The sequence below is a fragment of the Aythya fuligula genome, chromosome Z (assembly GCF_009819795.1).
Source record: "Aythya fuligula isolate bAytFul2 chromosome Z, bAytFul2.pri, whole genome shotgun sequence".
NCBI lineage: Eukaryota > Metazoa > Chordata > Aves > Anseriformes > Anatidae > Aythya > Aythya fuligula.
Genome location: NC_045593.1, coordinates 4,103,562 through 4,129,137, shown reverse-complemented (window position 1 = coordinate 4,129,137; position 25,576 = coordinate 4,103,562). Strand labels below are relative to the sequence as shown.

General features: G+C 45.3%; 1 protein-coding gene across 1 annotated transcript in view; it reads left to right on the top strand.

Annotated features, from left to right (window-relative positions):
• SETBP1 (SET binding protein 1) overlaps nucleotides 1-25,576 on the top strand; it is a 267,287-nt gene that overhangs the window by 11,793 nt on the left and 229,918 nt on the right. The window contains exon 2 of the mRNA XM_032205790.1: nucleotides 5,267-5,927. Within this exon, the coding sequence (XP_032061681.1) occupies nucleotides 5,436-5,927 (492 nt within the window). The 5' untranslated portion in view covers nucleotides 5,267-5,435. The remainder of the gene's footprint in view (nucleotides 1-5,266; nucleotides 5,928-25,576) is intronic.

Below are 25,576 nucleotides of genomic sequence, written 5' to 3'. Positions count from 1 at the left end.
CAAGTTGTCCCCATCCTCTGAGTCTGCTTTTAAATTTGCACAAAGGAAGCCTTAACCTCCATCTTGTGCACTCTGGTCCATTCAATAAAAGTATGATCATGCTCCTGTGCCTGGTATGCATCAAATTTGTGCTGCTGGGTAATCTGGCAGTGCGCAGACCCAGCACCATAAACTGTGTGGTCACAGCACTGCGCTTGAAATTCCTAGATTTTTTGCAAAGCAATAATGATGAAATAAGTTGGGGATCTTTTTGTATTCCTAATGCGGGTTAACTGAGTTCATCACAGCTTGCTCCATGCCAGGCTGTTTTTTGTTTTTGTTTTTTTAATCTCCCATGATGGATTCTGAAGTTTCACTGACACTTCTCATAAAAGCAGGTTTCTGACCAAAACTTTCCCTTGGGTGTAATGTGGGTTGTCCACTGGCCTCTGCCCCAGAGGCAGCTGCCTTTCAGCGGTGGCATATATAATTGAGGAAGCAACCCAGGAGTCTTTGGAGTGAAAGGTGATACGTCATAATTAAATATTGCTGTATAGTCTCTAGTGCTTTGTGGTAAATGGTTTTAAAAAGATGGTGCATAAAGAGGCTTCCAGGATTTCTGATATTTTGCAGGGATTAGGGATGTTGTAACTGTATTTTGCATGACAGAAGGTGAGACCCAAAGCCAATGTGACAGATATGGGGCTCCACTTCTTCATACTTGGTATGATACTCTCAGGCTTCTGCCTCAGTTTCCCCGTGTTTGAAAGGAACCTGTTCAATAGATCTTTATTTATTTTTTTCTTTTTTTCTTCTTAAGGCATTTTGGACTCTAACTAAAACAAAAGCAATCTTTGTAGCTACAGTCATGCCTGAGATTAAGGTACTCTGGGATCTGGGCAACATCTTCTAAAATTGCTCCAAGCTCTCTGCTGGTGCTCATGTGTTTGAGCAAATCAGACAGAGCAGCAGCACAAAGGCTGGGCAGCTGAACCTAGCTCGCTTGTGTCTGCCGAAGCAGCGGTGCCTCTGCACCTATGTTTGCTTGTTACAAACATGATTGTTACTCAGCACAAGGCAAAAGCTGTGCCAAGTATTACTCCCGCTTTCACTGCATAGAGAATCCCAAACAGGTGGATTTCTCCCCCTTCTACTTCCAGCCAGACAGTGGGCTCTCACTTTTCTTTTTATCCTTAGCAAATTTTCAGTTTAATCACTTAACAGCACCAATACCTGAATACTTACAAGTGCAAGCAGTTGCCTGAAGCAGGAGAAAGGAGCATATTTGGAGCCCTTAATGGCAGACATCTATATGACCCTAAGGGAGGTCTTCTCCTTCAGGCCTTTGCCTCTAGAAGCATGTTTGAGGTGCCCAGAGGTGCAGGAAAGAGACATATGAGCAGCTAGGCTGAGCACACAAGCGTTTGATTATTTCTCAGTACTTATCAGAGGAAGTGTGAATTTCTCCCTAATTAAGAGCTAATGCCAACATCTGTGAAATTTGTTGTCATTCACCTGTGAATTATCCTCCTCAAATTTAACTTGACTGCAGGAAGCCCGCTAGCAGTAACACTTTCCTCTGGGAGCTTAATTCGGCTGGTGAAGCACCTCTGCAGTTGCTTATTGAATAGGAATTGATGCTCGTGAGTCTAGGAGAGGGCAGTTTGGGTAGGCATTTAAAAGCCTTGGCAGCCCCCATCTCTTGAGTATTTAGTATTTTTTTTAATATTTGAGTATTTATTCTTGAGCCAGGAAGCTTGGAAAATCAGCATCCTTGCTGGATTTCCAGGTCTGCATGTTGCTCGCTAAAGCAGAAGAGCTGTTGGAGGACAAGTGTTTATTGCCTTCCCCTTGCAGGCCAGCCCAAAGCTGGGGAGATGCAGGACACCTGGAAGAGGGAGAAGCCCAGGAGGCTGCAGCTGAACCTGAAGCCTGAACTTTTCCCAGTGACTTCAGCAGGGGAGGTTTGAGGGTTTGATTTTCCTCAGTTCTGAAGCTCAGACCCCTATATCTTTTGGGGGAGGCGCTAGCAAAGAGCTATTGCCACTTCAGATGAAAACTCAGTGCTGAGTGGTTCCTGCAGAGCTGCCCCAAGCTGAGGAAAGGGGAGGTCGGGACTTCGCCCAGGAGGTTACTTTTTCAGGAGCCTGAAGTGAGGTTTCCTAATTAGTCAAAGCGCTTGTAGCCTGCCCAAACAAGAAAGACGAGTATAATGTCCCTGCACCCGAGTCATTTAACTATTAACCCTGAAGGAGAGTAAGGAGATACCTAAAACAATGACCCAGTTAATTTGGTGTAGCGTTCGAGCGCCGGCGTTCTTTGTTGCTACCTGTGGGTCTGGTGATATCATCATCTGCTGGTTCTCAGCAGGACAGGAGGCCAACGTTTTAAAGCAGGATTTTAATGCTGATTTTCACATGAACCTATCTGATACTGGTGTAACACAGTGCCTTTAATCAGCTGTTGCTGGTTTCTGCTGACCCCGAGGTGCTGAGACCCCTTGGAGCAGGCCTGGCTTTGGACTAGGCCTCCATAAAACAATGAGCTGGGAATGGTGTTTTGGATTTTGGGCACAGAGTCAGGAGCTTTATCACATGTCCCATTTGAAATAAGGTCCCAAGAGGATTTGTTCATTATGCCATAGCCCGTGGTCCTTTCTCTGCACCCTCAGTGGCTGAGGGTGTGGTGGCCGCGTCCTGAGGCAGATACTCCCTGCAAGAGGCCTGCTCTTTTTCACCAGCATCGAGAGAGGTTAAAAGCCTGTGGGCGGAGGCCAGCACAGAGTGCCCATTGTACATGCGTGCATACCAGAGCAGTAACTCCCTGGAATGCTGCACAGCCGAGCTTTTACCACCTTGTGTTTGTGTTGCAGCACAGGAGTGTGTGTACATTGCGTCCCTCTCCAAGGAGATTAACAATGTGACCTGGCAGATAAATAGGACAGCCTTTTTTTTGATTGGACTGGTTGGAAGAGGAAGGTAACCCTGACTCCCATCACCTCCATAGGCACAAAGGAGAGGCAAGGTGCAAGGTTGGTCAATTAGGTGGAGCATCTCCATGCAACTGGGTGGCTTTAATGTACTAATTGCGTTAGTAATTAGTGAGTACCGCATGGTAAACACTTGGGTTCAGAACTATGTAAGGGCATTAACTAAGCCACCCTACAATAGGTCTGAATGAGTAAGCATTATCCTTGTTTCATTGATGGTGAAAGGGAGAGCCTTGCTGGCCACAGGGTGAGTCAGGACAGGCATGTGGGAGACCGTGGGTCTGTTAGTTCTTCAAGATCACCTTAGATGAGGCCAGAGTGACAGCAGCTCTGGGAAATGAGCCTCTTCCCTATTGCCAGAAGATGTGCATCTTAAGCATAAGTGTTTTCATGATGTTCTGCCAAGGTACGTCTACCATGAGCTATGAGAAGTACCTCTAAGGCCAGATGGCAGTTCAGGCTCTATGATAGCTCCTATTTTTTTTTTCTTCTTCTGCTTGGGCTGTCATATTGTGCTATTTATGGGAAGTTTATTTGAATTTGTCTCTGCTGGGACCTGGGTGGAGGTCAGCAATGATTTCATGGAGCTGTAGGATACTTAGGGCTTTCCATTACTAGCCATATGTGCTAGGGTCAGACAAGTGACCCATGGCCATATTCCAGTGGAAATACAGCTACATAACTTAAGAAAAAGGTTCGTATTGTTACTTCTTAATTTTTGAGTTTAGGTAAGTCCTTTTAAAAAGCCGAAAGAAGCTAGTGGCACAAGGGCATGTGATTTTTCTCAGTGAGCTGTGCTTTAAAGCAAAATAGTGCACATTTATAGTACTGTTATGATTTGGTGATAGGTAGCAAGTTCTCTATTTCTCCTTTACAGTTTATTGCTACTAAAAATGGCCTGGGAAATCCCTGGCTGTTCTCAGATCTTGCCTGCAGTTGGTCAAGGGGTGGGGTTTGGCAACGTAGCCCAGCTCATCTAGTAGGGAGCTGCTGCTGTGAGAGCAGGTCTGCACCCCCAGCACCGACTCCTGGCAGCACCTTCTTGTTTCATTCTCCCTATGCCAGAAAGGATATTCTTCTGACCCACCAGGGAGCTGTTTCAGGGTAGTAAAGTAGCAGCAAATTTCACTCTGAGATATCCTTCTGCTGACTTTTAGCCTAACGTGGCTTGTTATATTGGGCAGAGAGTTGGGGGATTACTTGGCAGGTTTTAGGGACAGAGTGCAAAAAAACTTCCACACCTTCAAGAATGCTTTGTGTGTATTTTTTTCTTCCCTAACCAAATGCTTGGTATTTGGTTTAGTCTCTTTATGCCATTGAGTGGCACATCTTTTGCCTCAGCTGAATATTCCCAGCATCTCTCATTAACTTTTGCCAAGATTATAAGCTGAGTGCTTTCAACCAGAGGGGTTTGATCTGTGGTATTTCAAAGAAATCTCACATCTGAAAGGGTGAAAGCACAGTTCCTGCTTCAGTTGGCCCAAGCCTTTGTTACAGAGCAGTGGTACCCAAGGGTACAAGGAACTCTGGAAAATATTGACTTAATGACTTCATCTTTCCTCCATCACCCTCAGTACTTAGGTCCCTGACATGCCCTGAAAGGGACCCAGGTGGATCCTCCTACATGCGCAGCATCCCAGGGAGCATCTCGGGCTCCAGACAGCGTGTGCCTGGCCCAGCAAGTATTGAATAATTCATCTGAAGCAGAGTGCCCCACACAACAGCCGGCAGCCGAGTGTGTCTCCCTTGCTTGCAAAGTGGGGAGATAAGGAGTCTGAAGCTCTCCTGCCTTCCTCATAGGGCAACACTGGGTTTTCTGGGCTCTGATCAGTGGGATATTGTTTAACACGAGTCTGCCTCTCTATTTTTTTTTCTTAAAACTAAATAAATAAGTAAACAGAACCAAACAAAAAACAGGACAGTGACAGGGAACACTTTGAAATAAGAGGAGGTTTACGGGTATGGAGAACTGCCTTCTCCTTCACTTCTTTCCCAAGTCCAGAGTGGAAGGAGGTTGCATATAAACATATTTTTGTTGTTGTTGTTTTGTTTTTTTAATCATCCATTTTCATCAGTTTAGTGATGCACATGGCTATAATTCCTCAGCTGGGCTGCTGAAGGGTACTAGACGTGGCCCTCAGAAATGCCGGCCAGTGTCAGTTCCCGCTTTGCATCAGGGAATGCCCTTGAGATGTTGCAGGGGAAGCCCGGCCACGCTGCATTTCAGTCATTTCCACACTTGCATTCAATACATACATGTGTGTTAACTTCCTTTTTTCTTCTCCTTTCCTTTGACAGTGGCAGATCTGATCTCTTCTGAGCACCTTGCAGCCTCTGGGCAACTGGGACGTTGAACTTGGCGAACAGCTGCCATCCATTCCCTGGGATCCTACCTGTCCTTTCTCTCCCCATCCCCTCCAGCACTCCCCTTCCCTCTGATAAAACTCCAGTGCACTGCGGTACTGCTATGGAGCCCAGGGAGACTTTGGGCAGCTCCCGGCAAAGGGGAGGCGAGGCAGATTTTCTGCCGGCCACCGTCACCTCTGCCAAGCCTCCACCGGCCTCCAGCTGCACAGGGGAGACGATGCTGCCTGCGGCAGGCTCGGGGAAAGGGATCCCAGTGAGTGGAGAGCGGATGGAGCCTGAAGAGGAGGATGAGCTGGGTTCTGGGAGAGATGTGGATTCCACTTCCAATGCAGACAGCGAGAAATGGGTGGCAGGAGATGGGCTAGAGGAGCAGGAGTTTTCCATCAAGGAAGCTAATTTCACAGAGGGGAGTTTAAAACTAAAGATCCAGACCACCAAGAGAGCTAAGAAGCCCCCAAAGAACTTGGAGAACTATATTTGCCCTCCTGAGATCAAAATCACCATCAAGCAGTCTGGGGAGCAAAAGCTTTCCAGAGCTGGGAAAAACAGCAAAACAGCAAAGGAGGAGGACAGATCACACTCCAAAAAGAAGGTAAGTCCTCTTATTTCCTGTATTTTCCCTAGAACCAGTGATTTGTGTCCAAGACACAATCTTCAGGCAGTTTACGAGGTCCTGCGTGGCTACAGAGGAGGCAAAGCCACGCAGGTACCATCCTGCGGTGCTGTGCAAGCTGTGAAGGCGATCTTGACCTATTCTTCAGATGCACCAGTTCAGGAGGGATCAAAAGTTCAGCCTTGCCTCTTCCCTTTTTGTGCATAATTGAGATTTAAGATTCATCTTTACATGAGTGATAAATGAAGGAGCCCACTTCTACACTGCTTTGTGTCTGAGCTTGAGCCTTTTGGCAGTTAAAGCTTTTGACTACATTTGTAAAATACAGGTATGTGCACGGAGAACAATTGAATCCATTCCTGTATACCGAGCAAACGGCTCCATTATTCTTGATTACAGCATTGTGCTAGCAACACTATAGTTATGCTTCAGAAAATACTTCCATTATAAGTCTCATTCTTCTAGATGCTTATTATTTTCTTGAAATATCCTCCTGGAGAGAATTTTTTGGTAGCTTAAGCTAGGGTAAAAAAAAAAAAATTGATATATTTTTCTTTTTTTTGGTGTGTGTGATTTAGTCAAAAAGGGGAACAGGGTATAAAGAAAAGATTTTCTTTATATGAGCTGATTACAGGAGAACCCTTTTTGTTTTCTTGTTGGTTTAATTTTCAGTAATGTGCCCTATGCTTAGATTTTTTAAAAGAAATCGAGTTCTGCAGCAGGGGGAGCAGGGAGATGATACCTTGTGACTATTCATGTTATTTTGGGTGTAGGAGTGTTTTTTGTCCTAGGAGTCAGACAAAGGAGCCCTGGTCAGGTTGAGACTTTATCACAATACAAATAATTCACTTCCGCCTCTTAAGCAACATGTGGGCTTTGTGATGAGTTCAGACAGGAGTCCACATCTGCTGAAAGACTCATGAATATCTCTAACACCTGGACAAATACACCTGGGATATAGGCTTGCACCAATCTAGAGCTCAGGGGATGACTTGGTCTTGCTGTTCGATGTAACTTTGATCCCTTGCTGTGCAGAAGGTGTCCACTTCTGTACTTCATACCTGCGATGGGTGCTCGAAGGGCTACTTTAAGCCTGGAGGAAGCTACTTGCCAGTGGCCCTCTCAGGACCCAGTGTCCTTCACAGACTGACCTAGACCAAAAGTCTGACAGCTCTAAATCTCTTTCTGAAACAGCAACATTTCCCATTGATGCGAGGCAGAGCCCAGGTAGGTTAACATCAGTCATTGAGGGTACTTGCCTTAGAAGCTGATCTTGTGGCAGGGAGAAACCAAGGGGAGTTTTTCTTAGAACCACAGTAAATGGCATATTCCTTGCACATGAAAAGTAGCACAGTGTAGTTTTGTTCTGGTAATAAACTGGGAATAGATTTTCCCACCTATTGAGAAGGACAGGCTGCATTCTTAGCACTGAGCAGTGTTTTATTTCCATTTCCTTATCCTCCCTGAATACTTGCAGCAGTTTCAAGGGAACCAGTGGTTGTGTGAGACTCTGCTAAGAGACAGCAAAGGTGTCACAAGCAATCCCTCTATGGCCAGGCAGGGAGGAAAAAGAATTGCTAGCCACTGCCTACTGCGCATGGACTGTGAAGAAAGAGTGCTTAGAAATCAGACCTTTCATTTTTGCTTATCCCTCAGTTGCATGGCTGTGGAAGGCATGTTCATTCTTTGATGTGGCTATCCAAAAAGGTTAAATAAATAAAGCTAGCTGTAATGAAACTTGGAGGGGGAAAGAAGGCATTGTGGTGACGTTCAGCATGAGACTTTAATTGCTGCAAGATAAGGAGTTGGAAAGAGGCGGATCACAGTCCACGTGTGGTTGTATCCAGCCTGTGCTTGTGCTATGAGGTCCAAGCTGGCTCATGCTACACGCTCAGGCTGGGAGCACTTGGGGCAGTGCTGGTCTAATCCGATCATTTAAAAAAAAAAAAAAAAAAAAAAAAAGAGAAAACACAGCAGGTGGATCCTCTGAGCAGATGGGGAGAGGCCCGCCGCACCGGCGAATCGATTAGCATAACACCCAACGGCTGCCGCACAGCAGCTGCTGAGCTGGGGCCGGGCGGGCTGGAGGCGATGTGGCAGAGAGGAGTCACCAGCAGGGATTTGGAGGACCACAGGGATGTGATCTTGAGGGGTATGATGCCCAGAGACCTGCACCCGGCATCCCTGGGGTGGTGAACATCATGCATCCCTGCAGCCAGGCAGGATTTTGCATGCAGGTGGCTCTTAGCACTTGGGTTATAGGATCAGTATCTCACATCAAGGGGTGGTGAAAGGCACTGAGCAGGAGGCAAGCAGGAAATTGGTTGGAGAAGGGCTCCTGAGAGAGGAGCATGCAGGTAGCTTCTGCAGACACTTGCAGAAACACTGAAAGCTGCGGTAGTGGTTACAATACGATTGTCACATTTAAATGATTCTGGTGGTTTTGATCTTGCAGTCACGTGTTCTCCTCCAGTTAGGCTGTTTGCCTGTTGCTTTAATCAACACAAACTCAAGAAAAAAATAAACTACTTGAAGCAGAAGGGAACAATGCACTTAAACTTGTGGGGCAGATATGCAGCTGGCATCACTCCACTGGATTTTTGCCAGTAGATATATATGTATATATGTATAAAACATATATTTCCCCCGTACATGGGCACAGTGTCATTACTTGAGTTTTATCTCCTTGCTTATGGATGCAGGGCATATATATGAGTCCCATAAACCTGTGTGTAAGGATTCAGCTTGGGTTACACTCAGCTCTCCAACGACCATGCTTATGTCTTGGGGATGGGTTGTCCTATAGTGAATCTATCCTCTGCAAGGAGGAGCAAACACTACTAGGACTTGAAAAATCACTTAAGTTTGTTGCATAATAATTTCAGCCATATCTCCAGTGGTCCCCAGTGCTTAGAAACACCACTTCAGCATTCTTGCAGGAGTTTCAATACACACAGCACAGAGGGCAAGTAATGAAAACATGGAAGCAATTTAAGTAACAGCATGTGGGTACACAAAGGACTGGTAATGCCAGCAATGTAAAGAGGGGCTGTGAACTGGGGATATAGTACTTATTCAGTGGCCACTTAGGGAGGAAGAAGATATTCCTGTTTCTAAGCTTTGCACTGTTCTGCTAATTAGGCGGTAGGGGCCAGAGCCTGATTTCTAAAGCTATGGTCTGGGGCGTGGTGGTGATTAGAAGGGGGCTCTGTAGAGCTGCATTGCTCATGTGCTGGGGCCTGATTTTATTTTCTTCCCCCCTTTGATTCCAGCTGCTACAGTATGTTCAAAGATGTAAACATACATTAAATACTTTCCTCATGTTTCTTTTCCATGTGAGCAATTGCCCTGGGGATGTTACGCGACGGTGAGCGGGAGGGGAGGTGCTCCAGGAGAGCATGAAGCTGGGTGTGGTTGCCCTGGCCCCGAGCAGGACGGGAGAGCTCCAGCGCTGGGAGCCTCTGCTCCACGGCTTCAAGGCTTGGCCACAACCCAAGAACTCTTGGGTTGAAGTCACGGCCTTGCCAAGTTTCACATCAGCTTCCCCCTCTTGAAGATAAGAGCAAGGTAGCTTCCTATACCTGTTCCAGGTCTGCTCAGTGGGTGAATCATGGCTTGGGCTGTCCATGGGACTGCTTGCTCAGTGGTTGCAAAATATGGAGGTGATTGCAAGTGTTTGATCTGATTTCAACTGTTCTGTGCCTGGGGATGGAGTGGGATGAACCACGACCACTTCTAGACTGGTAAAGGCTCTGTTTTGTTCTGGTGAGGGGAAACAAGGAGCCCCAAAGATAACCTGCCCACCTGCTGCAAGCCCTGCAGGCACTGCTCTTGGTGCTGCTTTCTTCCCATCTGCAGCAGGGTTGCTCGAGCCCAGTGCCCTTGGCATCCCTAGAAGTTCCGTTTCTTCTGGATAAAGGCAAATGTGCTGTGAGTTTGGAATGGCACTGAAAGCATGGCACGAAATGCAAAGAAGCAATCCATCAGCATTCCCTGCTTGTCATGTAGTGTTTAACAAGCCCCAGATGAGTAGTGGTTCCCTGGTTTTGTTTTTATTTCCTTCCCCCCTCCTCCTCCTTTCCTTCATTTGCTACTCTGTCTAGTTTTCTGTGTCAGCAAACACTTCATTTCCCACCCTCCTACCCCACTCCTTTCTTTAAACATAATCTGATAAAGTTTCTTTGGAGCTTCCATCATATGTGCAATGTCCTGCTGCAGGGGATGTTAACTCATTTATTTATTATTGAATGTTTTTTTTTTTTTTTTTTTTTGGAGAGGTTGGGATGGGTGAATGCATTACGTTGTTGAGAAATAAGTGCCAGCAAGTCAGTTGGAAGTAAAGCTTCCTTGTGGGCAGCCAGAGGAAGCTCTGTCCTTGGATTTTCTTGCAATCTCCCCCATTGCTTGCCTGCAGGTATATGCCATTTCTCCCCAGGAAGCAGTTTTAGCACCTTTTCCCTTGAAATTCTATTCGTCTTATTCCTTTCCTCTCCTTAGCCACCCACAGGCAACTTTCTCCTCCAGTTCCCCCTTCTTGAGGACTCTCATTCATTTTTTTTTTTTTTTTCCTCTTTGGACCCCTCCTTCTTCCACAAGATCACAACCACTTCCACCCCCGCTTCCTTCCCCTTCTTTGCATCACTGACTGCACATTGCACTTTCCCTCCAGGTTCTCATGTGCATTCGCATCTATTGTCGGATTACCCCCGCGCTGTACTCTCCCCAGTGACTTGTGTGCATGATCATCCAATTGCTCAAAGTGTGTGATTATTTCCCCTTTGCTAAGGGCATCCCTGCATGAGTCAGCTCTTCCTATTGCAAACCGAACATGGCTTGGGGAGTTGGTGTAAGTACTTGCTCCCTGCACTGCAAAGGGCTTAGCAAGGAGGAGAAGGCACTTGTGCATCTGCTTGAAGTGCTAGGCTTTGATTTCATGTCTTTTTTTTTCTTTATTTTCCAAAGGATGTAGCCCCTTCAGCCTGTGACTGTTTCTGTGTGGGGTTGGTTCCCACCCTTGCTTAGGGAAGCTTTGAGGCTGCTCTAAATGATGCTGGTGGCAGGTCCCTGAGGTGCACAGCAGTAGAAGGAGATGAAGAGTAAGGGTATGTATCTTGGTCTCTGCCCTGGTCATGGGCTATTAGGAGAGCGCCAGAAACACCAGCACAGTCTTCTGTGAGTTGTGTATAGTGGAACCTGGCTTTTGAGCAGGGGAAGAGACCACTTCAGAGCTGCTCTAACAGGCATGAGGTACCTGGTGGTTTTAGTCTTTCTGTACAAGCATCGGGGTGCAGAGTTGTACAAACTCAGATCTTTGATCCCAGGTTTCTTTTTGGCCAGCTTCTTTCTACCACATTGTTGAAGGCGCAAGTGAAGCAGCTGTGATTTGGTGCCCTCCCACCACAACCATCCCAGGCTCCCTCTCCAAAGGAGAGCAGGAACGAATTTCTTGAGAAAAACTTCAGAGCTTCGGAGGCCTCTTTCACCATGAGCTGAAAACCACTCAGGTTCATCTCCGTCCTTGAAGATTCCTGAGATGCTTGGACTAGGAACTGAGTCTTCTTGGGCCTCTGTGTAGTAAACTGGGGGAGGCAGGTCACACATAGAGATGAATCATTCCTCACTGTGAAGTGTGGGGAGTGCTTGGATCCGAACTCTCACCAGTCCTTTTCCAAAGCCTGTTGAAACAGTGTCCGCCTCACATCGTGTCATTCATATCTTGTGACAGGAATAAAGCAGGGTTTTTCTTCCAACTTGGTGTTCTGCCTGAGCCAGCTGATCCCCATCCTTCACTGTCTGTCTGCTCCCAAAGAATTGTGACTTTTTTTTGCATGTAGCCAAGTATTTCTTTAAGAAGCATGCATCTGTCAGCAAAGGGATGGGTTGGGGAAATGTGAACGGCTTTTACTGCCTAACGCAGAGTGCCAAATGAGGAAGAGTTGCTGTATTTGATTAGCTGACACATGACCAGGGCTTGTGGAGGCTGTCTGTGTCAAGGACTGGTTTTGTTTTGTAGCAGTCCCTCCCACGGGTGAGTTTTGCTGGCCCTCTGTGACATTTCCTTGTTCCCTCATGCTGCACCTCTCTCATCAAAGCATGACAAAAATGTCCCCTCTGCTGGTTTGGGGATTGAGGAGATGCTGTAGGGCTTTAGAGGGAAAGAACAAGAACCAAAAAAGGCAGCTGGGGGGTCTGGCTGGAGGTCCCATGCTCCCCGCTGCTGAACTGCAGGACTGGATGGGTGCTGCTCCCAGCAGCCTCGTAAAGGCCTGGCCAAGTCAGTGCATGCTGGTTGTGTTTTGAAAGCACCAGGGCCTCCAGGCTAAAAGAGATGTGCTGGAGACGTGACATACTGGTGTATGCATCCAGAGCTGTGAGTCTCTGTGCTGCTTGTGTCTTCATTTGCAGAGGTTTGGGGATGCACAAGAGTGTCAGGCCTTCATGCATTCATTCGTGTTCCTCCAGCATTTACTTCTGCATGCAGTGCTCCCCCTCCTCTCCTTCCAGGCATGCCTGACCACAAATACCTTCTGATTAACCTCCAGCTTTTTTCATCTTTACTCCCTTTTTAACACAGATGCACACCCAACTATTCATCTTCAGGTCAGGTCTAATCCTTCGCATGCTTCATTCCCAGCTGGGCTCCTCACTGCCCATGCCTCCCCTGCATGGTCAGTGAGACTGCATGATGGACTCATCTTGAGTTCATTTTAATGGAAAGAGGGGCTTCACTTGATGCTCTTAGCTTATTATTATTATTATTTTTTCTATGCTGTGAGCACTGAAATTTGTGAAAGCTGGTTTCTAACCACATTCCTTTTTTTGTGGCTTCTATGGTGTCTAATGATGAGTGAACCTATTGGCTCTTTGCCCTTTGGGAGCCTCTCAGAGATCCTTTTCTTCTGTCCAGATAATTTGAACAAAACTTTTGACAAAAATCTTTAAGATGCATTATTTCAAATTTTTATTAAAATTGGTTAAAATAGCCTGAAAACCTTGAGGGAAGGGTCATGTAGTCAGGCAAGGAGTCTGTGTCCATTTGCATACATGAAAACAGTGTGATCACATTGTCCTTGTTTTCTTAGGAAACCAGTCTAAAAATATCCTGTGTAAACATGCATTGTTTTGTTTTTTAACTCTGAGACTTTTCCAACTCTAGAGACTTAAAATGATTCCATTTGATACGTGACCCCGGAGGACAAGTCCAGTTAGCTGTATTTTCATAAGAGCATTATTTTCCATTTCTTGCCATGACCTCTAATGTGAATTAGACCATTGGCACTTGGCTCCTTCATCTCAGGACACAAAGTGCTATTTGTACATCGTGATTATATTTGGACTCTGGGCTGCAGGCTATCAGGAGAAGGATTCTCAAGCTTTTATGTGCACACCAGTAGCAGGATGTTGCTTCTGAGTAGGCTGTTTGACCTGGGAAAAGTTCAGCTGTTCTGGGGTAGTATCACCTAAAACCATTCCCCAGAGCTATGGGCTCACAAAAAGGGCCAGCAGAAAGGCTAGGGTGTCTTACTACTGAAATGAGGTTGCCTGTTTCAGATGTGGCCTGGACTGTGGCTTTGTGGAAGCCAGAGTTGCTGAAGATGAGGATGTGGTCATTCGAGATGAACAGTCAATTGCAGCTGCATTCTCAAAGCTAAGTGTGTCTCTGCCAGGCTCGTTTCAAGATGATGCATCATGTTCCTCTTGCGAATCAAAGTCTACTATGGTGGGCTATGTACGAAGGCAGCAGAAGAGACTGTCCTCCTGCAAGAAGCCCACAAACTCCGTGGAAATTAAAGCAGGAGAAATGAAAACATCTCGTCTCTTGGTACAGTATGTGAAAGAGACTAATAAGATTAATGACTCAGTCAAGGAATCTGTCACAGGCCGGGGTAACATTCAGCCCTTCGTCATTGTACTGTAGTTGCTTAACCATAACACAACTTAGCCTCCCAGATGGTGGCCTGATCTTAGAGTGCTGGCTTCTGGGAGCCAGTCATCATCTTGTCACTGACATGCGGAATTTGTTTCAAAATTATAAACTCTCTGCATCTTTGGTAGCTTAATGATTTAAAAAAAAAATATCCCAAAGAAGATTTAGGGTTTGGTGTAGCAATGGGAGGTAGAAATTTTGGGGCCTGTCTGCAATCAGGCAGTCTAGATGCTCTTAATGGTTATTTCTGGTCTCTCTGCCCTAAAATGTGGTAAGAGTCAACAAGTCCTCCAGTAAATATTCCTTACTTATCTTTTCATCAGTTTCTCATGGCTCGCTGTCTCACCTGGGTGGCAAGGTTTGTAGAGAGAGATGGTATCTTTTATTGACATCGCTGTTACAACAACTCCACCACTATAAACCCAGGTGGCTCATTGAGGAATTTCAGTGCTTCACAGCCTTGTAGCTTCATGTGAGCCGCTTTTGATCCACATGCTGAAAGATGAGAATCAGCCCCAAGGGGGTTTGCGGGTAATTTTCCCTTGCCCAATGCTCCTGGGAGGAATGCGGTGGCACAAGCAGCCACGCCAGAGGCCACAGCCAGCTCTCCTTGATGGCTGCTTGGCTCTGTTTGACAAGGAGAGGGCCAAGCAGTGGATGCTTAGATGTGTCACCAGAGATCATGCTCTTGCTTCACTGTGGGGGCAACGCTGCTTGTTCCCAGCCACGTGCTTCTGTAACACGCTTGGCAAATGCTTCCAAGGAGGATACATGAGAAATGGTTTCCTCATACTTTTGATGCAGAGTCAACACTAATTCCTAACCTTACTTGTTGTTGTTACCCTTCACTGCATCCCAGAATACGCTAAAATATTGTCCTGGCTTAGGTAGCTTCACTTGCTGTATTTTCAGGTGGGTAATTTGCTAAAAACTCACTCTTAAGGCTAATAAAAATATACCTGAGGCAGATATTTTCCCCCTGGGGAGCAGCAGCACTATCAGGGGCTTGATCAACTGTCATTTCTGCCTCTCCTACCACAATCTTTTCATCTGCAGGGAGAATCCCTAAATCAGTATCCTGTGTGGGGTGTACTACCAGGGAGCTTGAAGGCACTTGTTTTGCCTCATCTTCCAAGGTAACTGCTGCTACTGAATTGGTGATGTGCTTTACTACTTATAGCCCATGTATACACAGGTTAGATGGGGATAATTAACGTTGTAGCTGTTTGCTGACACTGCTTTCACCAGTGCTCCACTGACTCTTTCCAACGACAGCCTCTCACTTTCCCTGGAATATTTTTCTTCAATAATTCATGTAATCATTAGGACGAATTCCCTCCAGCATTTTCTCTCTCTTGTCTTAATTCCATTGCATTATTTGTAATTACATTCCTGATTTGAAGGAGGGGGTGGGAGCCCGTTTTCTTCTGTGACTACAGCAAAGCAATCACCAGTAGAAGGCTGTGATGGGAGAGATTGATCTGTCCTTAGGTCACTAATTCAGGGTGTGGGCAGGAGCTGCTATTAGTCACTCAGGGGCAGTAATTGCCAACGTGCTTCATGGGAATTTGGGAGGTGTGGGGCAGCTCCATGGGAGGGCAGCATGTCCTTTGCTGCTCCCTGTGCTTTTGTTGGCAGACATGGCACTTGACAAAATCATGCTTCATCCTTGGAGGCAACTCAAGGCTTGGGTGCTTGGGATGAGGAGCCCTTACTTCTGCTTGGATCACCATTGAAAATAATGGGAATTTGGCTGTCGATGTCACCTAGAAGGCAGAGAAGGTTTCAAAGAAACAGGAGGCTAGCTTGTGATGGACAGTCAAGTCCTCATCCTGAGTGCAAGAGAGTGACTTACCCTTGGCTTTTTGCATCTGCAGGTATTCCTGTTGCTGATGTGTACCTAAGATTTTGCACAGGTTTTGAGTTGTGAATCTCTTTACAGCAAAACAAGGAAGTAGCACACATTGCTAATCCCTGTCTAAATAAGTCTTTTCCTATTATATTGTGAATTTAGCAGCTGAACGTCACTTCCACCTGCTGAAACAGTGGTGTGTGGGACCATCATGAAGTGCTGAAAAGGTGGGATGGAAATCTGAAAACACCCTGTCATTTTTCTGTCTATCTAGTCTGACTTCAGCTAATGAAACTCTGCATGAGCCTGTGGGGTATGGCAGCTGTGTGCTGGAGATACAAGTCGACTCAGTCCATCTTGGCCACATGGTTTAATAGGCCTCCGTGAAATCCCTGGGTCAGAGGCCATCCACCATGCCCATCTTTGTCACATTGCGGTGATGTGTATCCTGGCAGGTTTTTCTTTTTGTTCCCTCCCCGGCATGGAAAGAACCATCTGCCGGGTTGGCTTTCAGAAGAATTTTGAAAAATACCAATTTCCCTTTGTTCCAAGAGGAGGGGAGGGTAACAGGACAGAAGGGGGAAGGAGAGCCTGACCTAAAACCAAGCCACTGTTTGCAGGGGTTTTAGAATAGCCCGTATTGTGTTTCCTACTCCCCAAGGAAGGGTTGTCCTCTTTCTTCTTTTCTCTTTGATTCGATTCCCTGCCACTCTGCAAGCAAGTCAGAAGCTGCAGCTGCTGCTGTCAGCTGGGAAGGGAGTCCCCTTGTTTAAAACCTATGTGTTAATCCTTGGTTAGAAAAGCAGAAGTGCTTTATGCTCCCCTTCCATTCCCCTGTGCTTCTGCTCTCCTGCAGCTTTGCTGCCTGCCCATGGTCCTTGTCACTTTGTTTGGGTAATCTCTGTATTTTAAGCCCGATCTCTTAGGAAATTGCAAGTACCTGGGACCATGTACCTGCTAACGGTGCAAATGCACTACCTGCCTTTTAGGTCATATTGTGCAGCTAAGAGCTGTTATAGGGACAGCCTGAGAGATTGACTGAAGTGAAAAAGTTAACAGGTACAAAAGTGACTTTTATGTATGTATTGAAACTTCAGATAGTGGCTGACTAAACAGCCCCAATAAGGAACATGGGTAGCATAAAGCTCCATAAACAAATAAACCCAAAGACTGGCCAAAGCAACCAAAGCACAGCTAGTTTTTGAGCACAAGGAAGGAGTCAGAAAGGATGTCAAGTGTGTTGTGAGTTCTGGGATAAAATTATGGGGGACTTTGCAAGTAAGGGGAGCAGTTTTCTTGTGGCTGCTGACACAGATAGATAGAAATGGTTGCTCACTGGGTCTGTGCTTTGTTCCTGAGGAAAAGCCGACAGCCTGGTGGGAGAGGAATTTTAACAGTGAGGTAAGGAGAAAGGAGGATTTGGGCTTTTCCAGATGGAAATGGCAATGGAAGCACCAGGCAGGGTACGATGGGTAAATCAGAGGCCCAAGAAGCTCAGAAAGGAAGTTTGTCAGAAGGTATGATGGCACAGCTTTGAAGGGTGAACGTGAAGGGTGTTCTGAGGTTGAGAGGAAATTAAAAAGGGACAAAAAATGATTTTGACTGCTGCTTTTTATCAAAAATATCTTTCCTAGTGTAACAAACTTCCAACCCCTCAGTTGGAATATATATGTGATTACATATATATATATATCTGTATGTATGTATATCAAAGTCTACAGATACAGAGACTTTTATTTGCTGTACGCGTGTGTGTATATATGTGTGTATATATATATATATGCTGTGTATATATATATACACAGCAAAGTCTTGTGCCTTTTTTTTTTTTTTCTAAATTGGTTGGAAACAGAAGTGCTCAGGTACTGACAGGCCAACTTCTGTTCTTACCCCTGCCGTCAGAGCATTTCCAAAGAGTGTTTGTCAATATGTGATAGGTGCTTTATATAAATAAATAAATATATATAAAACACCTTAACCAGAGCAGAGTGTTTAAATATATATATATATATATATATATATCACAGAGATGGGGAGGGGGAGAAAGGAGTTGGATGATGGATGGCAGCACCCTACAACTATCATGTATGAACATTACCAAACAGAATATGTTTTCAGTGCCTCCATAAGTGTGTTTTCCATTTTTACAAGTGGAAAACTGAGGTAGAGAGAGGTGTCTTGTCCAGGGCTGCAGCAGGCCCATCCTGCCTTCTACTGCTCCAATTTCACATGCTGACCCCTGTAGCTTGGTGCATCCATAAGGGTCCCAACTCTGCCCATCAGTGGTGCTGCAAGGACCAACTGGGTGCCCCGAGGGTCCTCCTTCTGAAATAGGGTGTCATGGGGGGGGCTGCATCCTGGAGGATTAGCAGGTGGCCGAAAGCTTGCGCCACACAAGCCCCTTCCCAGCAGATCACCTGCAACCTCCACTCCCCATTTTGGGTAGCAGGAAGGAGCTGGCAGCCGCTGTGCACACCCCCCTCTTCCCAGACCCTTCCCCGCCGTGGCCCCTTGTTAATAAAGAAGTGTAATTGGGAGCCCTCCCTCCATCCTGTCTGGTGTGAGGCCATTTGTGTGCTGCAGGGGGAGGGGCAGATCCGGCACTGGGGGGGTGTTGGTAGTGGGGGGGGAGGGAGGGAAAACTCTTTTGTTTGTTCAAGTAATTTAGGCCTCAGATGTTTTTTATTATTCTTTCTAGTTTTAAATAAATAACAATAAAACATTCTTGATCAGCCCCTGATAAAGGTGTGCTTCTGGCACACAGAAATCTCAATAGCAGAGGGAACAAAGTGCAATGGAGAAGTGTGAATTTGAGCTTTTTTTTTTTTTTTTTTTTTTTTTTATTTCTTACGTTTGTCAGGAGAGATGCCACTAATTTGAGACAAAGCAACACAACAAACGATAAAAATGATTTCTGCACGTTGTACAGAGATCTCCCCATCTCACCCCTTTATGTAGTTGGTGTCTGTAACAGACTAAACCCAGAGCCCAGGGTGGAGGCTGCATTGATTACTTGGGTGTTACTGCTGTGTTTGCTTTGCATTCGCTCTGTGCAGCTAGCCTGAGGTGAAACATAGGGAAGTTGCTGTCTTTCTCAGCTAATGAATCTCCCTTTCTGCTTTATATGTACTAGCACATTGCCTTTGGAGTAGAGACTTTCTATTTTTTGTACTAACACACCAACTTTGCTGATGAAGAAGCTCTCCTATGCCTTCTGATCAGTTTCATTAAACTTTTTTTTTTTTTTTTTTTTTTTTTTAAATGGGAACAATAAACTAAATAAGAAGTAACAAACACTTTCCTATTTCTTAAGCTTCAGTAAAACTCATCTTTAAACCTTCCCTGGGGCCTGCACTAAGCTGCAAGTGTCTGTTCTGTGATGGGTGGGCTCTGCTATTGAAATGCTTGTGTTTCAACTGTGTGAAAGTTGCAGAAAAATGCACATGGGATAGGCAGAATTTATTTATTTATTTTTTAAAGATAGAGAATAGGGTAATGGTGTGAAAGAATGAATTAGTTATGGCAAATCTTATTAGTGTCCATTGTAAGCAAAGACATATGGGAGTACTTGCAAAATTATTCCTTGTTTATTCAGCTTCGTAACCGAAGCAAATTTTTTTGCATAGTGTCATTTATTTGGCAACTGGAGGGGTGTGGAAGGTGTGTGTATATGTAGCGGGAAGGAGGAGGTGGGGGGAACGCTGTATTGGTATTTCATTAAAACTGATGCTTGGTGCTTTGTTTGTCAGGTTTTGGCAAGGCTTTTTGCTTTGAAAGCCATTCAGAGAGGATCGGAGCAGATGGCAGGGAGATCCTGTTTGTGTTATTTTTGGACATTCCCATTGAAAGTCTCAGATTGTTGTCCTTTTTCCCTCCCTCCCCCAACTCGTGTATGTTTTCCTTTCTTTCTTCCTTCCTTTCCCCCTTCCTTCTTGAGAACTTTTTTTTTTTTTTTTTTTTTTTTTTTTTTTAAGTGTATATTAATAATACAGCATCCTCTAAAAGCTATGTGTGTTTCTGACAAACTAAACTGTGGGCATCTTCTTACTGTCTCCCTACACTCAGAAAAGGTTGCAAAGGGGGCTGCCTCTTCCTGAAGCTGCATTAGGAGAGTAAGTTGGGTAGGGATGGGAAGTAAGGCTGCTGTTTCGGTAGGTTTGGCTCAATAGCAACACTTTTTGCTCATAGATTGGCAGCTGTATCAAGCCCAGGCAACAAGTTTAGATTGAGGGTCTTTGACAAAAACAACTTTGGTGACTTGCGTGACATGTGCTTATGACCTCTGTGGTCTTTAAGCCCTTTTGGTGGAGAGGGCTGGTTGTAGACAGACTAGAAAACTGAACTATGCCCTGGCTCTTCATGGTGGTCTTCCCATGTCACTGGTGAGATCTGTTGGTCTTAGGCAGTGTGGAAGCCTTTTGTTCCACCACTGTCTGTGCCCAGATTGTGCTGGGAAGTGAGAACTTCATTGCCTTGCATACCTGGTGCAAGCAGTTTTCTCAAGCAGTAATTTAGCTTAATATAACACTGTTGGATATGTCTGCAGAGTGTTTCATGTGGAAACCTTCACTGAAGCCCTTTACAACCTTTGTGCAGGCAATCCAGCAAAACTGAACCTGGTCCAATCAGTTAAAGCACTTGGCTAGCCCTGGTCTATCGGTGAGGATGTGCATACACAAAGAAGATGGGAGGTCTTGGCTGGAATCAGTACCTAAAAGTTCAGGTGATTCACCCAAAGCTCATCCAGATGATTAAATCTCTTAAACTAAGCTGGAAATCTCATGGAAACAAGCTTTCTCATGCTCATTCTGTCAGTGGTTATTCCCAGCTAGAAACAGATATTTAAATCCCCAAACCTTTACATCAGCTGATATTAGAATATTTTTATACAGGAAAAGGCTTTACCAGGATTTTAAGCTTTGGCCCAGGAAGCGCAGAAATGTGAGCAAGTGAACTTCTCAAGCTTAGCTGAACTACCCTGACCCAGTAAGACAGTTTGGTTTAGGTTTTGTCTGAGTTCAGGTTGATGATTCATGTCGGTTTTTAGGTTGCTTGAACCTGTATACCCACATCCTCAATTAATTTCTTTCAACCAATGCGCTGAGGGAACCCACTTCAGAAAGTCTCATTTCATTTTTAATTGAGTAAAAACTCAAAGTTTGCCAGCTGCATTGCATGTGAATTGCAATGCTAGCTGGAGGAGAGATCTGAATGGATGGTAGCAGGTGACCAAAGACATGTGATGTCATTTGAAGTGCATTTCACTGGATTTTGTAGGATTTTGCTCAGCGGCACTGACCTTTAGGCCTGCCTTATAAAGTTTGGGAGATCACTCTTGCTACCCACTGCCCCAGCCTTCTTTTTGGTGGGTGGATGGTGCTGCCTTCCCCTGCGCTATGCTCGCAGCCCCTGGCAGGGCTTCCCTCGGGGAGCTTCCAGTGATAAGGGCTTTCCTGGTCTGGCACGCTGAGAGCAGAGCCAAGCTACAGCCACAGACTAGACAAAAGGCAAACTCGACCTAGTATTTATGTAGTTACTTAAACATGATTTAACCTAAATAATGCACACTGTGACTTGGCCGGGGGAGGAGGAGAGAGGGGCTTGTTTCTAATGAGCCGGGAGACAGCACAATTAATTACATATGAAAGACAGATAACAGACAGCAAACTGTCTACAGTAGGAAGAAACAAAATACCGATGTGAACAATTAAAGTGTCCACGTGATGGAAGGGTCAGCGGTTTCTCATAGAGCAGGCGGCTGGGTACGGCCCCAGGAGAGCGGTATGGGATGCTCGGGGAGGGGGGTGGCAGGGCCAGCATGGGCTTTCTGGGCTGTCCGCAGTTTTGCTGTCAAAGTCAAGCAGGCGCTTCTGAGGCTGACAGGCTGCGCTCTGGGCATTATTTTCATCACATGCACTTTTGACAGCGGGATTGTTAGCTACTAATCTCGGTGACACACGAGATGGGGAGAGGAGCGGTTGAGGTGGGAAACGCGGAGCAAAGGCTCTGGAGTCGATTCGATACCTGCCTTGGGATGCTGCAGGCCATGAGACAAGATGAAGGAGGCTTTTCTTCCTTAAAAAAAAAAAAATAAATAATATATATATATAAAATAATTATTCTCATCGCCTTCCAGATGTGGAAGCACAAATCTCAGCTGCAGTACGTAAAGGGGTTTGAAATCTTCAAGGAGCATGGTCAGAGGTTTGCACCCTCACGTCCCCCTCCCCAACTGCAATATAGGAGCCTGTCATAAGTTATCCTTCCTTTCATCCTCCCCTCCTGTGAGCCTGTCCTGCAGTCAGCGCTTGACTGTAAAGATTTGAAGGTAAAGGCCGATGGATTAGCCTAGGGAAGGGCCAAAGGTTAAATGAGCAGGGCTAGCAGCATGCAAAGGGCTACGATTGAAATATTTGCTGAATGCTGACAGGCAACAGAATAGAGGCAGACAAGTGGCAAATTCCTGTTTTCTCCTCTAATTGAGAAAATATTTTGAGTGGTATTCAGTCAGACTGCAAAATGAGACTCTGGGAAAGTCAGCCAGCCGGTCCATACGGGAGGGAGAGGAGGGGAGGACACTTATTGAAAGACCTATCCAGCTGAACCTGTTTCCAGAAACTTTGTGCTTATGCTTATGGAAATCCCTGGAGCCCAATGCTTGCAGTTTGTTTGGTCATTTTTCCCATGCGACTGCAATGTCAAAACATTGCTACAGTGAACTCAAAATATCTCCCTAGGAGAATTTGACCCCTTTCTGATTTTATTTTGCTGTCATAGAAGACTTGCATTGTAAGTCTAGCTTCTTGCATAGTTTGTACCGCTCACAATATTGGTATTAGAGGGGCTTGCATGAAAAATCTGTGTGTTGTTGATGATCTGGTTATCATCTGTTGGTCAGAAATAAATTAGCTGTTTCAGTGCACAGTGTGGATGAGATATAATTGTGTCAGTAAAACATGACAATCATTCAACCCTTCAGTACATCCACTCTGTGTAGACAATAATCAAGTCAGAACAATTAAACATTCTTCAACAACTTTCTCAATCTGAAATGAGGTTGTGCAGGGAGAAGGGGATTGGGAGCAGCATTTCTCATCAGTGTAGTTCAGGGTGGAACCAAAGGGACTTCATGGTGACCATACCCCTCAGTTGTGTTTCTTCTGTTGGTAAAGGTGGTGGCATCAGTTTCAGCTGTTGCTTATATAGTTATAAAGTCAAAGCTGGTGCTGATGGAGATGCACTCGCCTGCACTTTGCCATTAGCAGTGAGGGACCCTGTGGCAGCACTTGCATGATGCCTGCACATGGGCACAGTCATTGTGAAAGTGTAGCACAGCCAGCGCGTTACTCTGCAGCAGAAAACTGAGTCCAAGCGAAGAGAGAAATTTTGTTTGGTGTGTCACAGATCAGCTGCATTGACTCCTGATTCAGCTCCTGCTTCAGCACTGCATCTCTCCTGCTTGCTCTCAGACACAGGAGGGTTTGGTGGGACGTGGGAGAAGGGAATTCTGTCCAGGTGTGGCCAAAAGTACCTCACTGGCCTTTCACACCCTCCAAGGGGCGATTTAATCACTCATGTCCCCTCTGCCCTAAGCCTTCTGCCTCACCATTCCCCAAATGCTCCTGCTAAAGCTGATGATGTCCTGAGAAGGTTTCAATTAACATAATTTCCTTTTACTTAGAAATCTGTGGTTAGTTAAGGAGACGAGCAGAAGGGAAAGAAAGATGTAGGAAGAAGCAGTTCCTTGAGCCAAAAAGCAGCATGAGGGTCAGCAGAGTTTACATTTCTTTCTATATGCTTGTGCCATAAAACTCAGAGACTGGCTTATAAAGTTTTTTTTTGGAAAATGCCATAGCCGCCAATACAAGCTGCAGTGGAGGAAGGTTTTGGCAGGGCTGTATCCTATTTGTGGCCAGCAAGTTATGTTGCATTTGGTCCCTCAAAAGCTTATGCTCCTTAAAGATACCCAAGAGAGGTTCATAAGTTTTTTTTTATAGACCGTATGGGCTTGGCTACAGATGTTAGCATTCATCAACAGGTCTGAAACTTGTCTGTTGTTAAGCAAATGGAAAGAAGGCTTGCCTTGCTTTATGGGTCATCTTTAAATGGGGTATGCTGAGGTTTGGTTCCCTTCTGCCTGCCTTGCCTTACACCTGGAGCGTGGATGACCTGGTTGGTGTTATTGCTGCTCCTGGAACAAGTCAAGGAACATTTCCGGCTGCACAGCCACCAAGTCGCTGGAGTGTTGGATGTTCAGCATTGCAGACCTGTGTCTAGTTTGGAGAGTCCTTTATTAGGAGCCTTGTGATGGGAGTAGGCAGCATGTTCACCACCTCACAGTAGGGAAACTGAGGCACTAACAAACCTCCCTCTGTGTAAATCTCTGTATCAACAAGAGCTGAAAGTGAAGCCCCAGCTCATTCAGTTACCCAGCCATCCTCTTGCCTTTAAATCATGGGTATGTCTTGACCTTCCTGTACCCCTCTTGGTTGCTGCCCGGGTTGCACAAGTGAGAACAAAGTGATACTTGTTTGCCTCATCCAAAGAGCTCACTCAAGCAGGTGATTGTCTTGCCTGCTTTTTCAGTCCCAAAACAAAGTGCTGAAAGTGTTGTCCTGTGATGTAAAACATCCCGTATATTCTCCCGGGACTGAATTTTACTTTCTGAGTGCAAGTGGCACTGAAAGGAAAAGAGGTCAAAATTGCAGGATACAGGGAATAATTCCCAGGTGCTGAAATTAGGAGAAATGTGAGCACTCCTCTGTGCTCCTCGTGGAGTAGGGAGCAAGAGAGCTTTATTGGCTCTAGTTGCAATTGCTAAAGAGCAGGGGGAAAAAAAAAAAAAAAAAAAAAAGAGCAGCAGGATGAAAAGTCAATCAAAATCAGTTAATAATAATAATTTAAAAAGTTTTTGTGTCTGTGTGTGTGCACTGCATTATATTTGCATGAAGATGTAGATCTTAAACTCCAAAGGGGTTTGGGCCTCAAAATTCATGTGTATCCAGCATGCAAGCTATGAAACCAGAAACATATGGGCTTTGGCTTAAAATGGAAATATCAAGCCATTGAAGTTCCTCTGTTTTGATTTCCCTCTCTGAAAATCAGAGATATGACAGCACAGGTCATCCGCTATGAAAAAGGAGGTAGTTTCTCAGGTCTACAATCATTCTGAACACTGAAGTGATGTCTTGTTTTGTTGCGTTTGGTCCGCTCTAGTTTCAAGTCAAAACTAGAAAAATACAAAGGATTTTGAGTCCGTGATGCTTTTGGTTTTTGTTTGAAGACCCAAAAATGAAAGAAGGAGGGGGGTGGGGTGGGGGAGGGGAGCGAGACAGGAAATACAAATTGAAACTAAAAAGGAGACATGAAGAAGCCCAAGACAAATGGAAAGTCTGAGCTTTGCCGGGGTGCCTTCAGCTGTGACAATATGAAGCTTGAGCTAAACCTGGAGTGGAGAACTGTGCTTCACGCAGCAGAAACAGAAGATCCTCCCTCAGGGGAATGGTAAGTCTGCCCCCCATCAAAGGTTTAGGTTTCTAAAATGACACCCATAATATCAATATCTTTTATTAGAGTTTTTTGTGTGGAGACCCATACTTCTTTGGAAATCAGTTTTCAGGGGAAACTGAGGCTCAGAGTGTTTCTGTGTTTACAGAGTCTATTTGTACAGTATATTGCTGTTTCAAAAAGCTTAATTTTCATTTCCAGGCTAGAGCTATTATCTAGGGTCTTTTACTTAGTCACTTAGGATTTTGTGTTGAGAAGAACCAGCTTCTGACAAGAAGTTTTGAAACTCACCCAGTTCACAAAGGATTTTTTTTTTTAATTATTATTTTTTTCCTCTTGTCC